Genomic DNA, 15,036 nt, shown 5'->3' on the forward strand with positions numbered 1-15,036 from the left:
GACTTCTGTAAATGTGTGTGGTGGAATGGTAGGTAGCACTTGAGTCATCCTACACACACAACCAAAGCATAGTAAGGTGATAGACCTTTGCGGAACTAAAAGAAAATGCTGGCTGTGTACAGTGGCTCACAACTTTATGAGGCTGAGGTGGGCGTATCATCTGAGGTTGGGTGTTTGAGACCAGCCTGGCCAACATGGTGAAACCCCATCTCTACTTAAAAAACACAAAAATTAGCCATGGTGGTGAGGACCTGCAGTCCTAGCCATTCGGGAGGCTGAAGCAGGAGAAGTGCTTGAACCCAGGAAGTGGAAGTTGCAGTGAGTAGAGATTGTACCACTCTACTCCAGCCTGGGAAACAGAGAAATAGAGTGAGACTCTGTCTCAAAAAAAAAAAAAAAAAAAAAAAAAAAGCCAGGTGCAGTGGCTCATGCCTGTAATCCCAGCACTTTGGGAGGCCAAAGTGGGTGGATCACCTGAGCTCCGGAGTTCGAGACCATCCTGGCCAACACAGTGCAATTCCATCTCTACTAAAAATAAAAAAATTAGCCAGCCATGGTGGCGCGCGTCTGTACTCCCAGTTATTCGGGAAGCCGAGGCAGGAGAATCACTTGAACCTGGGAGGTGGAGGTTGCAGTGAGCTGAGATGGCACCACTGCACTCCAGCCTAGGCAACAAAGTGAGACTCCATCACACGAAAAAAAGAAAATGCCACTGCTAGAAGGAATGCAGCATGATCACCATTCTGGCTGGTTCCTAAAGAGCAGAGTCTTCCTGTTTGAATAGCACACCATCATCCAACTTTTTCTTCTCTTCTCACCATGTTATCCTGTTCCCTGCCTTTTTCGCTACATCATTTTCCACCCGTGAAAAAACACCTTCTATTAAAATGCAGAAGCCAATATTATTCTCAGTATTTTTTCTTTTTGTTTTGAGATGGAGTCTCACTCTTGTTACTCAGGCTGGAGTACTGTGGCACAATCTCCGCTCACTGCAACCTCCGTCTCCCGGGTTCAGGCAATTCTCCTGTCTCAGCCTCCCAAGTAGCTGGAATTACAGGTGCCTGTCACCACACTCGGCTAATTATTTTGTATTTTTAGTAGAGATGGGCTTTCACCATGTTGGCCAGGCTAGCCTTGAACTCCTGACCTCAGGTGATCCACCCACCTCAGTCTCCCAAAGTGCTGGGATTACAGGGGTGAGCCTCCATGCCCAGCTTCAGTATTTTCACAATAAAAATTTTCATTATGAAAAACTTAAAAAATGTAGAGCAACTACCAAACACACATGTGGCTTTGGTGGTCTATAAAGTGACCAAGAATACTGATAAAAAGTATTTGTCAATGGTAGAGTATTTCAGTATACTGTCAAAGCCAAAGATAGTATTATATTTCTCATTATTAGAATATTAGGTGGGGAGAGTATAAAAACAAAGTTCAGGGTCTCTCTCTATATATATGCTGGGCACGGTGGTTTACGCCTGTAATCCCAGCACTTTGGGAGGCCAAGGTGGGTGGATCACTTGAGGGCAGAAGTTCAAGACCAGCCTGGCCAATGTGGTGAAACCCCATTTCTACTAAAAGTACAAAAAAATTAGCTGGGCATGGTGGCACATTCCTGTAATCCCAGGTACTCGGGAGACTGAAGCAGCAGACTCATTTGGACCCAGAAGGCAGAGGTTACAGTGAGCCGAGATTATGCCATTGTACTCCAGCCTGGGTAACGGAGTGAGAGTCTGTCTCCAAAAAATAAATAAATAAATAAATATATATATATATATGCATGCCGGGTACAGTGGCTCAGCCTATAATCTGAGCACTTTGGGAGACCGAGGTGGGTGCATTACCTGAGGTGAAGTGAGGTCAGGAGTTCGAGGGCAGTCTGGCCAACATGATGAAACCCTGTCTGTACTAAAAATACAAAAATTTCCTGGGTGTGGTGGTGGGTGCCTGTAATCCCAGCTAGTTGGGAGGCTGAGGCAGGAGAATTGTTTGAACCCTGGAGGTGTAGGTTACAGTGAGCCAAGATTGCACCATTGCACTCCAGCCTGGGCAACAAGAGTGAAACTGTCATACACATACACACACACACAATACATACGTATATATGTATTTTTGCAGTGACACGATCTCAGCTTACTGCAACCTCCACCCCTCGTGTTCAAGCAGTTCTCCTGCCTCGGCCTCCTGAGTAGCTAGGATTCGGGCGCCTGTCATCTTCCCTGGCTAATTTTTGTATTTTTAGTACAGAAGGGGTTTCACCATCTTGGCCAGGCTGGTCTTGAACTCCTGACCTCATGATACACCTGCCTTGGCCTCCCAAAGTGCTGGGATTACAGGCGTGAGCCACCGTGCCTGGCCCAAGATTCTGTATTTCTAACAAGTGTACAGGTATTGCAATGCTGTTAGCTGAGGACCATGCTTTTGAAGAGCACAGAAGCTAACACTATGCTGGTCCAATAGTAACAATGGATCTGTTGTCTATTCATAATTTGCACAAATTATAAAGGTATGTTAAGCTGGGCGCGGTGGCTCACGCCTGTAATCCCAGCACTTTAGGAGGCTGAGGCGGGTGGATCATGATGTCAAGAGATCGAGACCATCCTGGTCAACATGGTGAAACGCTGTCTCTACTAAAAATACAAAAAATTAGCTGGGCATGGTGGCACGTGCCTGTAGTCCCAGCTACTCAGGAGGCTGAGGCAGAAGAATTGCTCGAACCCAGGAGGTGGAGGCTGCGGTGAGCTGAGATCGCGCCATTGCACTCCAGCCTGGGTAACAAGAGCGAAACTCCATCTCAAAAAAAAACCAAAAAAACATAAAGGTATGTTAAGTAAAAAATTATTTTCTACCTTCTATTTTCAGTCTTTCAGCTAGCTCTCTACATTTAGTATACTTCTTCAAGGGCTCTGGAACAGCTTTGGCTAATGAATCCATGTCAACTTCCTCAAACTTCAGAACATCGAGAGCTCTGCAAATATACAAAAGTTTTATTAACATAAGGATCCATGTCATATAAGGCAGATCAAGAACAAGATTACTTGAAATAAAATCAAATCTCAGAATAAATACCAAAAGACTCTAAGTATAGTGAGCAAATGCAGTAGCATCTGCTGAACAGTAGGACCTCAATAAGACATATTATTTAATTGTCCCCAACTCCTTATCAGGAGAATTGCTGGTAAGGTGGCATGGCTGGAATCCATTTGTCTTTCCTTTGATACAGAATATCACCTCATAACATGGCTTCACTGAATTCCCTAAGCATTGGAAAGTACTTTACATCTAAGCCATGTTAAGTCCTACAGTCCTGTGAATTAATCATCCTTTTGCATGCTAGGAATCATGACAGTGATCTGCTTTCTTCTACAGAAGTCCCTAAGGAGAACAAGAGGACAGTATGAGCATGCTTTAAGTCTCTGCAAAACAAACTGATAAAAATGATACTGGGGTTCATAAGTATTTTTCTTCTTTTTTTTTAAATAGAGACAGGGTTTGTCATGTTGCCCAGGTGATCTACCTACCTCAGCCTCCCAAAGTGCTAGTATTGTATGAGTGAGCTACTGTGCCTGGCTGGTTCATAAATATTCGGTCTGATTTTTTTTCTCCTAATTTGGTATAATCTCCATGTCAATTTTTACCACATGGAAATTTCTGAAGTCACTTGTGGGTTCTACTTCTACTACCCACTCTGGATGGGCTAAAGCCTCGAGTCAATGTCTTACCTCTCCTTGGGAAAGGAGAGCAATGTATGCAGATAGTAGGGACAATTACTAAAATTCCCAGGCAACTTACCTAGGCCAAAAAAGAAACATGACTAAGTATTAATGCACATAGATCAAGTGAGATTTCCAATAACTTAATTCATTAGCATTTGTTGAAATCAAACTAATGAGCAAAACTTTAGCTATGTTTAGTCTTCACAAGTGCTGATGCTCCTATGACCAGTTTAATCTCTTTTATACCGATCTGAGGTCTCTGCTCTTGATATAACAAACCTCCCACTCCCAAATTGACCCAGACCCTCTCCTAAAATGGACCTAGCTAGGTCACTTGTTGCTATTAATTATTACTTACTTTATTTACACATGCCTTTTTTTGTTGTTGTAATTCATTTAAAAGGTTATTGCCTTTTTTTTTTTTTTTTTTTTTGTAGAAATAGAAAATTTCATCCTAAAATTCATATGGAATCACAAGAGACCCCAAATAGTCAAAACAATTTTGAAAAAAGAGGTTAGAGGCCTTACATTTCCTGATTTCAAGCATAATACAAAGCTACAGTAATCAAAACAGCATGGTACTGGCATAAAGACAGATATACAGACCAATGGAATAGAAAATCCAGAAATAAACCCTCACTATATAATCAAATTATTTTGACAAGCATACCCAAACCACTCAATGGGAAAAGAACAGTCACTTCAACAAATAATGCTGAGAAAGCTGGATATCCAAATAGCAAAAGAAGGACATTGGATCCTTACCTTATGTCATATACAAAAATCAACATGATATGTATGAAAGAGCTAAGGAAAGGCCCTGAGTTATAAAACTTCTAGAAGAAAACATACAGGAGAAGCTTCATGACATTGGTTTTGCCAGTGATTTCTCAGCTGACACCAAAAGTACAAGGAATAAAAGCAAAAGTAGACAAATGGAACTACATCAGTTTAGTTTCTTTTTTTTTTTTTAATTTTTCAATATAAAGTACAAAGCATATTTTTTGTTTGAGATGGAGTCTTGCTTTGTCTCCCAGGCTGCAGTGCAGTGGCATAATCTCTGTTCACTGCAACCTCCATCTCCTGCATTCAAGTGATTCTTGTGCCTCAATCTCCCCAGTAGCTGGGACTACAGGCATGTGGCACCACGTGCAGCTAATTTTTTTTTGCATTTTTAGTAGAGATGGGTTTTTTTTTTTTTTGAGAGGGAGTTTCGCTCGTGTTACCCAGGCTGGAGTGCAACGGCGCAATCTTGGCTCACCGCAACCTCTGCCTCCTGGGTTCAGGCAATTCTCCTGCCTCAGCCTCCTGAGTAGCTGGGATTACAGGCACGCACCACCATGCCCAGCTAATTTTTTTTTTGCATTTTAAGTAGAGACGGGGTTTCACCATGTTGACCAGGATGGTCTCGATCTCTTGACCTCATGATCCACCCCCCTCAGCCTTCCAAAGTGCTAGGATTACAGGCTTGAGCCACCACACCTGGCCGAGATGGGGTTTTACCACGTTGGCCAGGCTGGTCTTGAACTCCTGACATCAGGTGATCTGCTTGCCTCAGCCTCCCAAAGTGCTGGAATTACAGGTAGAAGCTACTGTGCCTGGCCTATATCAAAAAATTTTTTTTCTTAAAGATTGGGTTTCCCCATGTTGGTCAGGCTGATTGTGAACTCCTGACCTCAAGTGAGCCACCTGCCTTGGTCTCCCAACATGCTGGGATTACAGGTGTGAGCCACCATGCCTGGCCTCAAGTTTTTAAAAAATACACATCAAAGGACACAAACAACAGAGTGAAAACACAATCCACAGAATGGCAGAAAAAACTTGCATATCATATATCTGAATGGGGTTAATATACAGAATACATAAAGAACTACAAGTCAACAATAAAAAAATCTTGCAAAGCATGGTGACTACATCTGTAATCCTAGTGCTTTGGGAGGCTGAGGTAGGAGGGTTAATCAAGACCACAAGTTCAAGACCAACCTTGGCAACACAGCAAGATCCTGTGTCTACAAGAAATAAAAATCTAGCTGGATAGAGTGGTGCACACCTGTGGTCCTAGCTACTTGGGAAGCTGAGATTGGAGTATCACCTGAGTCCAGGAGTTCAAGGCTGCAGTGAGCTATGATTGTGCCACTGCACCTCCACCCTCGGTGACAGAGGAAGACCCTGTCTATAGGAAAAAAAACACAACTGATTTAAAAAATAGACAGAGGATGAATAGATATTTCTCCAATGACATAAAAGTAGCTAACTAGCACATGAAAAGGTGATCAGCATCCACTAATCATCAGAGAAATAAAATCAAAACCACAATGAGCTTATCACCTCATACCCATTAGGATGGCTACTATCAAAAAACAGAAGATGACAACTGTTGGTGAGTCTGTGGAGAAATGGGAAATCTTGTGCACTGTTGAAGGGATTGTAAAATGATGCAATCAAGATGGAAAACAGGTCCTCAATAAGTTAAAACTAGAACTACTGCCAGAGATGGTGGTGTGAGTCTATAGTCCCAGCTACTTGGGAGGCTGAGGTGGGAGGACTGCTTGAGCCTAGGAGTTCTGCGCTGTAGTGCGCTATGCCCATTGGGAGTCCACACTGAATTCAGCATCAATATGGTGACCTCCCAGGAGCGGTGGACTACCAGGTTGCCTAAGCAGGAGTGAACCAGCCCAGGTCAGCCAAACTCCTGTGCTGATCAATAGTGGGATCCCTGCTTGTAAAAAGCTAGTGCACTCCAGCCTGGGCAACATAGTGAGGCCCTGCCTCTTATAAAAAACAACAACAACAAAAAAAAAAACATTAAAAAAAACTCCACAGGCCGGGCGCGGTGGCTCAAGCCTGTAACCCCAGCACTTTGAGAGGCCGAGGCGGGTCGATCACAAAGTCAAGAGATCGAGACCAACCTGGTCAACATGGTGAAACCCCGTCTCTACTAAAAATACAAAAAATTAGCTGGGCACGGTGGCACATGCCTATAATCCCAGCTACTCAGGAGGCTGAGGCAGGAGAATTGCCTGAACCCAGGAGGCGGAGGTTGCGGTGAGCCGAGATCGCGCCATTGCACTCCAGCCTGGGTACCAAGAGCAAAACTCCGTCTCAAAAAAAAAAAAAACTCCACAAAGAACTACAACTACCATACAATGTTGCAATTCCACTTCTGGGTATACAGTCAAAAAATTGAAAGCAGGGGCAGGCTGGGTGCAGTGGGTGGCTAATGCCTGTAATCTCAGCACTTTGGGAAGCCGAGTCAGGAGGTCATCTGAGATTGGGAATTCCAGACCAGGCTGATCAACATGGAAATCCCAGCTACCTGGGAGGCTGGGGCAGAAAAGTTGCTTCGGAGGTAGTGGTTTCAATAAGCCAAGATTGCACCATTGCACTCCAGCCTGGGCAACAAGAGCCAAACTCTGTCTCAAAAACAAAACAGAACAAAACAAACCCCACCCCACACACAAAAGAAAGCAGGGGCCAGGTGTGGTGGGTCACGCCTGTAATCCCAGCACCTTGGGAGGCCAAGGCAGGTGGTCAGGAGTTTGAGACCAGTCTAGCCTACATGGCAAAACCCTGTCTTTACTGAAAATACAAAAAATTAGCCGGGCATGGTGGCAGGCATCTGTAATCCCAGCTACTTGGGACGCTGAGGCACAAGAATCACTTGAAGCCAGGGGTGAAGGCTGCAGTAGGCAGAGATGGTGCACTCCAACCTGAGTGACAGAGTGAAACTGTCTCAAAAAAAAAAAAATTGAAAGCAGGGTCTTGAAGATGTCTTTGTATATCCATGACCACAGCAGCACTAACATGTACATTAACATTTACATTTACATTTACAATAAGGTGAAAGCAACTCAAGTGTCCATCAGCAGATGAATGGATAAACTCAGTGTGGTACATGCATACAAAATTCAACCTTAAAAAGGAAGAAAATCCTGTTACATGTTACAAGGTAGATGAAACTTGACAACATTTATTATTACTGTGATTATTGAGAATGGGTCTAACTCTGTCAACCCGGCTGGAGGACAGTGGCACAAACATAGCTCATTGCAGCCTCAATCTCCTAGGCTCAAGGGATCCTCCCATCTCAGCCTCTCAAATAGCTGGAAAAACACGTGTGAACCACCATGCCAGCTGATTTTTGGATTTTTTGTAGAGGTAGGGACCCACTATGTTGCCCAACCTTGTCTCAAACTCCTGGGCTCAAGGGATCCTCCCAAAGTGCTGGGATTCCAGGCGTGAGACACCATGCCCCACCTTGAGGACATTATGTTAAGTGAAATAAGCCAGTCACAAAAAGACATACTATGTGATTCTACTTCTGAGTTATCTAAAGTAGTCAAATCCACAAAAACAGAGTAGAATGGGGTTACCAGGGGCTGGGGGAAGGAGAGAAAAGGGGAGTTATTGTTTAATGGGTATAATGTTTCAGTTTTACAAGATAAAAAAGTCCTGGAGACCTATTTTGCAACCATATGAATATAATTAAACTTACAAATAGTTAAGCTGGTAATTATGTTCTTCTCTTTTGGGGGGATTATGTCTGTAATCCCAGCATGCTGGGAGGTGGAGATAGGAGGATCCCTTGAGCCCCGGAATTTGAGATAGTTTTAAAACAATTTGTTTGCAAGGCTTTGAGTTATTTTCAACTCCAAACTTCAAGATCTGCTTTGAATCAAGCCTAAGCCTCAGAGTACAGAGCTCTGGCAAAGAATGGGTAAGTTAGCATACTTCAACAAAGCAAGGAGGGAATTTCTGAGCTACCTAACACATTAACACATTTCCCTGTAATCCTGACAGGAAATATGTGTATATGTGTAATGCACAGGTACACATGGACATGCATTTGTGTATCTCTTCTGTTAAATGCCTGCTCAGGGTCAGGTTCAACTGGTTGGTCTGGTATGTATGCAGCAACTGTATTTTAACCAGATTGTAAAATCTTTTTAGCTTTATATATCTGGGCATTGATCAAGTGGGTTCATTAAGAAAGGCTAAGTGGTGGGGGCCAGGAAGCACTTTGGGAGGCTGAGGCGGGCAGATCACGAGGTCAGGAGCTTGAGATTAGCCTGGCCAGCATGGTAAAACACTGCCTCCACTGAAAATACAAAAGTTTAGCCAGGCATGGTGGCATGTGCCTGTAGTCACAGTTAAGGGAGGCTGAGGCAGGAGAATCACTTAAACCCAGCAGGCGGAGGGTGCAGTAAGCCGAGATCATGCCACTGCACTCCAGCCTGGGTGACAAAGCGAGACTCCATCTCAAAAAAAAGAAAGGCTAAGTGGGTAGCCTGCAAATATTCTCAAATCAAATATGTAGACTGATTCTTCCTGAAGGGAAATATGCCTGAATTAAAAAGGAATCTGGCCAAATTACCTTTTTAAAAAATCCATCTAAACAAAATGGCTACTCGTGGGATTGGTATGGTAAAAACACAACTGTTATGTTTTCTTTGTTCATCTTTTTATTCATCAGTTAGCATGTGAGACTGTTGAAAACGATCACTTTTCACCTTCTCAGTATTCCTCAATACACATTAGTCACATTCAATGCAAGTTCCTATTATATGAATTAGTGTAATATTTGTTATAAAAGAAAGCATAGTGTTATAAATTCTTTTTTTTTTTTTTTTTTTTGAAACAGTCTTGCTGTGTCACCCAGGCTGGAGTGCAATGGTGTGATTTTGGCTCACTGCAACTTCTGTCTTCCAGGTTTAAGCAATTCTCCTATCTCAGCCTCCTGAGTAGCTGGGATTACAGGTGTGTTCCACCACACTCGGCTAATTTTTGTATTTTTAGTAGAAACAGGGTTTTGCCATGTTGGCCAAGCTGGTCTTGACTTCTGGCCTCAAGTAGTCCGCCCACCTCAGCCTCCTAAAGCACTAGGATTGCAGGTATGAGGCACTATGCCTAGCCTGTGTTATAAATTATTTGTCCAACTTTTGAAATAATGTGAACCCTCCTAAATTTTTTTTTTTTTTTTTGAGACGGAGTTTCGCTCTTGTTATCCAGGCTGGAGTGCAATGGCACGATCTCGGCTCACCGCAACCTCCGCCTCCTGGGTTCAGGCAATTCTCCTGCCTCAGCCTCCCGAGTAGCTGGGATTACAGGCACGTGCCACCATGCCCAGTTAATTTTTTGTATTATTAGTAGAGACGGGGTTTCACCTTGTTGACCAGGATGGTCTCGATCTGTTGACCAGGATGGTCTTGATCTCCTGACCTCGTGATCCACCCGCCTCGGCCTCCCAAAGTGCTGGGATTACAGGCATGAGCCACCGCGCCTGGCCACCCTCCTAAATTTAAATCAATAAACAGCTGGAGAAATGAGTCAATTATAAACTGCTTACACTACAATTACTTCCTGATGCCACTTAGACAGTAAACAAATATATCCACTGCTGTAGTCTGAGTGTTGGTGGTGTCCCCATGGTTAAATTCATATGTTGGAATCTAATACTCAATATGATAGTATTTAGAGGTGGGACCTTTGTTGGAGGTGATTAGGTCATGAGGGTTCTGGCACTGATAAGTGGGATTAGTACTCCTGTAAAAGATGTTTGGGGAGCTTTTTGCCCTTTTGCCATGTGAGAACACAGCAAAAGGCTCCATCTTGGAAGTAAAAAGCAAGCTCTCACCAGACACCTAATCCGTTGGTGCCTTGATCTTGGACTTCACAGCCTCCAAAACTGTGAGCAATAATTATTGTTGTTTATAAAGTATCCAGTCTAAGGTGTTTTGTTACAGCAGTCTGAATGGACAAAGATAATCCACCATCCTTATTTGTGAATGAGGCTGTCATTTCTGTGAATGAAATCCCCTGATCTGGATAACAAATATGCAAATTCTTCAAAACCTGCTGCTACTATTATTAAAAATCTGTTTCAATTAGCTGGGCATGGTGGCAGAAGCCTGTAGTTCCAGCTCGGGAGGCTGAGGCAGAAGAATCGCTTGAACCCGGGAGGCAGAAGTTGCATTGAGCCAAGATTGCGTCACTGCACTCCAGCCTAGGTAACAGAGCGAGACTCTGTCTCAAAAAAAAAAAAAAAAAAAATTGTTTCATATACTATAACAGTGGAGCTAAGTGCTTTGGGAAGCCCTTGTGAAAAATAAAAGCTTGGGCCAGGGACAGTGGCTCATGCCTGTAATCCCAGCACTTTGGGAGGTCCAAGTGGGTGGATCACTTGAGGTCAGGAGTTGGAGACCAGCCTGGCCAATATGGTGAAATCTGTCTACTAAAAATGGAAAAATTGGCCAGGTGCAGTGGTTCACACCTGTACTCATGCCAGCACTTTGGGAGGCCGAGATAGGTAGATCATATGAGGTCAGGAGTTCGAGACCAGGCTGACCAACATGGAGAAACCCTGTCTCTACCAAAAATACAAAATTAGCTGGGCATGGTGGCACATGCCTGTAATTCCAGCTTCTTGGGAGGCTGAGGCTACAGTGAGCCAAGATTGTGTCACTCCAGTCTGGGTGACAGAGTGAGACCCTGCCTCAAAAAAAAAAAAAAAAAAAACAAAAAAAAAAACCCTGAAAACTCAGGAACAGAAGTTAAAAAAGATAAAACACTTTGATGAAATGAAATCCAAACAAGGACATATGCCAGACTGCAATTAAGGAAGGAACACTTGGAAAGATTAGATATAATGAAGAACAGAATTAAAATGGTTATATCTTTAAGTCCCCCACCCAAAAAAAAATCATAAGGAAAATGGGGACTTAAAAGGGGGAAAATATACTGGAGACACAGCTTCATGATCAATGCTATCATAATGTGATAATGTACCTCTAAGCTACAACGATTGCAGATTTATGCCTTCTGAGGCTCTTCTCTCATTCTAATTAAGGTTTTTCAAATAGGAAAAATCAAGGGTGAAATATACGGATTTCAAATATGTTAAGATCCTTAGGAACATATCTCTGGAGCAAAAATGCTCTATGTTAATGTCTTTTAGACTCAGAGCCCATATAACTAGAATGATAGACAAAAAAAGGATAAAAAACCCTAAAATGTAGCAAGGGATTCTTCAGGTAAGTCCAAAGAATTTATAACACTCTGCTTTGCTTATCAAAGGAATTTCCTTGCTCTAGCTCATGAACAAGATAACATCATTCCACACTGTTCCAAGCCTAGAAAAGAAAGCGGATAACTATTTTTCTTGGTTTGAACCTTCTAAATCTTATGAAAGCCAAAAGAACTCAATGGGAGCCACAGAAAAACCATATAAAAAATAAAAATAACTTCAAATCACATATATATGTGTGTATGTATGTGTGCCTGTATGTATGTGTGTGTGTATATATATATATATATATATATATATATGTAATTTTTAATTTTCATTGAGACAGAGCGTACTCTGTCACCCAGGCTGGAGTGCAATGGAGCGATCTTGGCTCACTGCAACCTCTGCTTCCCAGGTTCAAGTGATTCTCCTGTCTCGGCCCCCTGAGTAGCTGGGCTTACAGGTGCGTGCTACCACACCCGGTTAATTTTTGTATTTTTAGTAGAGATAAGGTTTCGACACATTGGCCAGGGAGGTCTCGAACTCCTGACCTCAAGTGATCTGACCGCCTTGGCCTCCCAAATATATACATATATATAAATACAATTCTTTTTTGAGACAGAGTCTTGTTTTGTTGCCCAGGCTGGAGTGCAGTGGTGAAATCTAAGCTCATTGCAGCTTCTGCCTCCTGAGTTCCAGTGATTCTCCTGCCTCAGCCTCCTGAGTAGCTGGGATTACAGGCATGTATCACCATGCCTGGCTAATTTTTTTTTTCCCTTTTCTTACTGCCACATCAAGAATCTGAATGTCTAAAGCCTGGCTAATTTTTGTATTTTTAGTAGACATGACAGGCTTTTGCCATGTTAGCCACGCTGGTCTCGAACTCCTGACCTCCGGTGATCCACCTGCCTCGGCCTCCCAAAGTGCTGGGATCAGAGGTGTGAGCCACATTCCCAGCTGTATTTTTTCATACTGAGAAAACAGCTAAAGGATTTTGAAAAGAAGCTAAAAACAAGCTACATTCATTTAAAATGTGGGTAGGAACATATATATAGGTAATGTTTCTGAAATGATCTTATTTTTCTATAAAAAGTGAGAAAGGTCTGTATTAAAAATGTATACCTGACAGGCAGACTTCTACTAGTACTTATAGAGGCCTCTGGGATTAAGTTTTTCCACTTAGAGCTTGAAAACTCAATAGATTTCAACACAGAAATGCCTTCTTCTAAAGAAGACTTCATCCAACAAGCTCTTTCATATCGCTGTTGGGACACACAGCCAGCTTCTTTATATCCTAGGGAAGGGAGAAAGAGAATATAATGAGAAGTGTGGTTTTTAAAACAATTTTTTTTTTGTACAGACAGGGTCTCACTATGTTGTCCTGGCTGGTCTTGAACTCCTGGCCTCAAGTGATCCTCTTGCCTTGGTCTCCCAAAGTGCTCAGATTATAGGTGTGAGCTACCATGACTAGCTAGATTGCAGGACTCAGGGAAGAGATACCTCGCAGTGTGAGCCGGCTGTCAGCATTATCGGGGCGCAGTGACAAACGAAACTCTACTCGGCTGGTAAACATGCGGTATGGTTCACTGGTGCCCAGAGTCGTGAGGTCATCAATCAAGACTCCTATATAACCTTCTGTTCGGCTAACCACAAAGGGAGGCTTGCGATTGACCCGAAGACTGGCGTTGATTCCAGCTATCACACCCTACAAGAGCACTGAAATGTTTAAAAGGCCATTATGAACTAAACAAAGGACTATCCTATTCAGAACACTACCTGGAAACAATGGCATGGCACAGGAAGAAAGCAAGTATTGTACCTAAGGGATATAATAGAGGTAGAAAATGTGATCCATATTCAGAAATAGAATATGGGTAATATTATCACTTTAGTAGGCTATGATTCATTGTTTTCAGAGATACCTATCTAATCTTCCGGGGGACTAATCTTTTTTTTTTTTTTTCTGGGGACAGGTTCTTCCTCTGTCACCAAAGCGAGAGTGCAGTGGCATAATCTTGGCTCACTGCAGCCTTGGCTTCCTAAGTTTAAGCAATCCTCCCAATTCATTCTCCCAAGTAGCTGGAACTATAGGCACATATTACCACACCTGGCTAATTTTTACTTTTTTTTTTTTTTTTTTTTTTTTTTTTGTAGAAATGGGGTCTCATGGCCGGGCGCGGTGGCTCAAGCCTGTAATCCCAGCACTTTGAGAGGCCGAGGTGGGTGGATCACGAGGTCAAGAGATCGAGACCATCCTGGTCAACATGGTGAAACCCCGTCTCTACTAAAAATACAAAAAATTAGCTGGGCATGGTGGCGCGTGCCTGTAATCCCAGCTACTCAGGAGGCTGAGGCAGGAGAATTGCCTGAACCCAGGAGGCGGAGGTTGCAGTGAGCCGAGATCATGCCATTACACTCCAGCCTGGGTAACAAGAGCGAAACTCCGTCTCAAAAAAAAAAAAAAAAAAGAAATGGGGTCTCACTACATTGCTCAGGTTGGTGTCGAACTCCTGGCTCAAGCAATCCTCTCTCCTCAGCCTCCCAGAGTGCTGGGATTACAGGTGAGAGCCACCATGCCTAGCCAGTTAATCCTTTTTTAAAACCCACCTGTGAAACTTCTCTAGCCTTTTCCTCCTTACAAATAAAAATAAAATAGGTTGAGCACAGTGGCTCACACCTATAATTCCAGCACTTTCGGAGGCTGAGAAGGGTGGATCACTGAGGTCAGGAGTTCGAGACCAGCCTGACCAACATGGAGTAACGTCATCTCTACTAGAAATATAAAATAAACTGGGCATGGTGGCACATGCCTGTAATCCCAGCTACTCAGGAAGATTGAGGCAGGAGAATTGCTTGAATCCAGGAGGTGGAGGTTGCAGTGAACCTTGATCATGCCATTACACTCCAGCTGGGGCAACAAGAATGAAATCCTGTCTCAAAAGAAATAAACAATAAAAAATAAAATAATTTCTGACTTACAAGGAATAATAATTTCTAATAAAGTATATTAAAATAAAATTTAAACTTCAGAAGCAATACAATAAATCTAATCAAAATACTATATCACAGGAGCTCAGAAAAGCATAATAAAGCCATAAGTGTTTTGATAATCCTATTATTGGCCAGTCACAGTGGTTCACACCTGTAATCCCAGCACTTTGGGAAGCCAAGGCAGGTGGATCACCTGAGACCAGCCTGGCCAACACAGTGACCCCCATCTCCACTAAAAATACAAAAACTAGCTGGGTGTGGTGGTGCATGCCTGGAGTCCCAGCTACTGGGGAGGCAGAGGCAGGCAAATCACTTGAACCCAGA

General features: G+C 43.0%; 1 protein-coding gene across 1 annotated transcript in view; it reads right to left on the bottom strand.

The window, feature by feature from the left end:
- The window catches only part of MTO1 (mitochondrial tRNA translation optimization 1), a 38,685-nt gene that overhangs the window by 8,324 nt on the left and 15,325 nt on the right, over window positions 1-15,036 (bottom strand). The window contains exons 8-10 of the mRNA XM_039467296.2: window positions 13,222-13,426; window positions 12,844-13,015; window positions 2,850-2,968 (exon numbers count right to left, since the gene is read on the bottom strand). Coding sequence (XP_039323230.1) covers window positions 2,850-2,968; window positions 12,844-13,015; window positions 13,222-13,426 — 496 coding nt within the window. The remainder of the gene's footprint in view (window positions 1-2,849; window positions 2,969-12,843; window positions 13,016-13,221; window positions 13,427-15,036) is intronic.

The sequence above is a fragment of the Saimiri boliviensis genome, chromosome 4, assembly GCF_048565385.1.
Source record: "Saimiri boliviensis isolate mSaiBol1 chromosome 4, mSaiBol1.pri, whole genome shotgun sequence".
NCBI classification, from domain to species: domain Eukaryota; kingdom Metazoa; phylum Chordata; class Mammalia; order Primates; family Cebidae; genus Saimiri; species Saimiri boliviensis.